Below are 255 nucleotides of genomic sequence, written 5' to 3'. Positions count from 1 at the left end.
AGCGGCAATGGCTTAATGCTAATCATGGCTACCAAGACAAAGAAAAAAAATGAGGCACTTACGCTTAGGCTCCGCATCTGCTTGCAAAGCCAACACGCACAGAGTTAGGGCAACCACAGGAATTCCTGAGGAGCAAAGAATAATAAAAGCAAACGAATCTCGAGATCTTCTGTCAACATCTCGTTTAGATATATACAATACGTCCTTATTCCTTTAATCCATCCATACCAATTGGCCTTTTATAAACATCAAAAC

The 255-nt window shown here is 40.4% G+C and overlaps 1 protein-coding gene across 1 annotated transcript in view; it reads right to left on the bottom strand.

Annotated features, from left to right (window-relative positions):
• Positions 1 to 125, bottom strand: part of LOC119587560 (acanthoscurrin-2-like) — a gene marked incomplete at its 5' end in the record, with an annotated part of 1,575 nt that extends 1,450 nt beyond the window's left edge. The window contains 1 exon segment of the mRNA XM_037936278.1: positions 63 to 125. Coding sequence (XP_037792206.1) covers positions 63 to 125 — 63 coding nt within the window.
• Between the last annotated feature and the right edge of the window lie 130 nt (positions 126 to 255).

The sequence above is a fragment of the Penaeus monodon genome, chromosome 22 (genome assembly GCF_015228065.2).
Source record: "Penaeus monodon isolate SGIC_2016 chromosome 22, NSTDA_Pmon_1, whole genome shotgun sequence".
In the NCBI taxonomy this organism is placed as follows: domain Eukaryota; kingdom Metazoa; phylum Arthropoda; class Malacostraca; order Decapoda; family Penaeidae; genus Penaeus; species Penaeus monodon.
The sequence above is the reverse complement of the archived record's forward strand: the minus strand, read 5'-3'. Positions and strand labels throughout refer to the sequence as shown.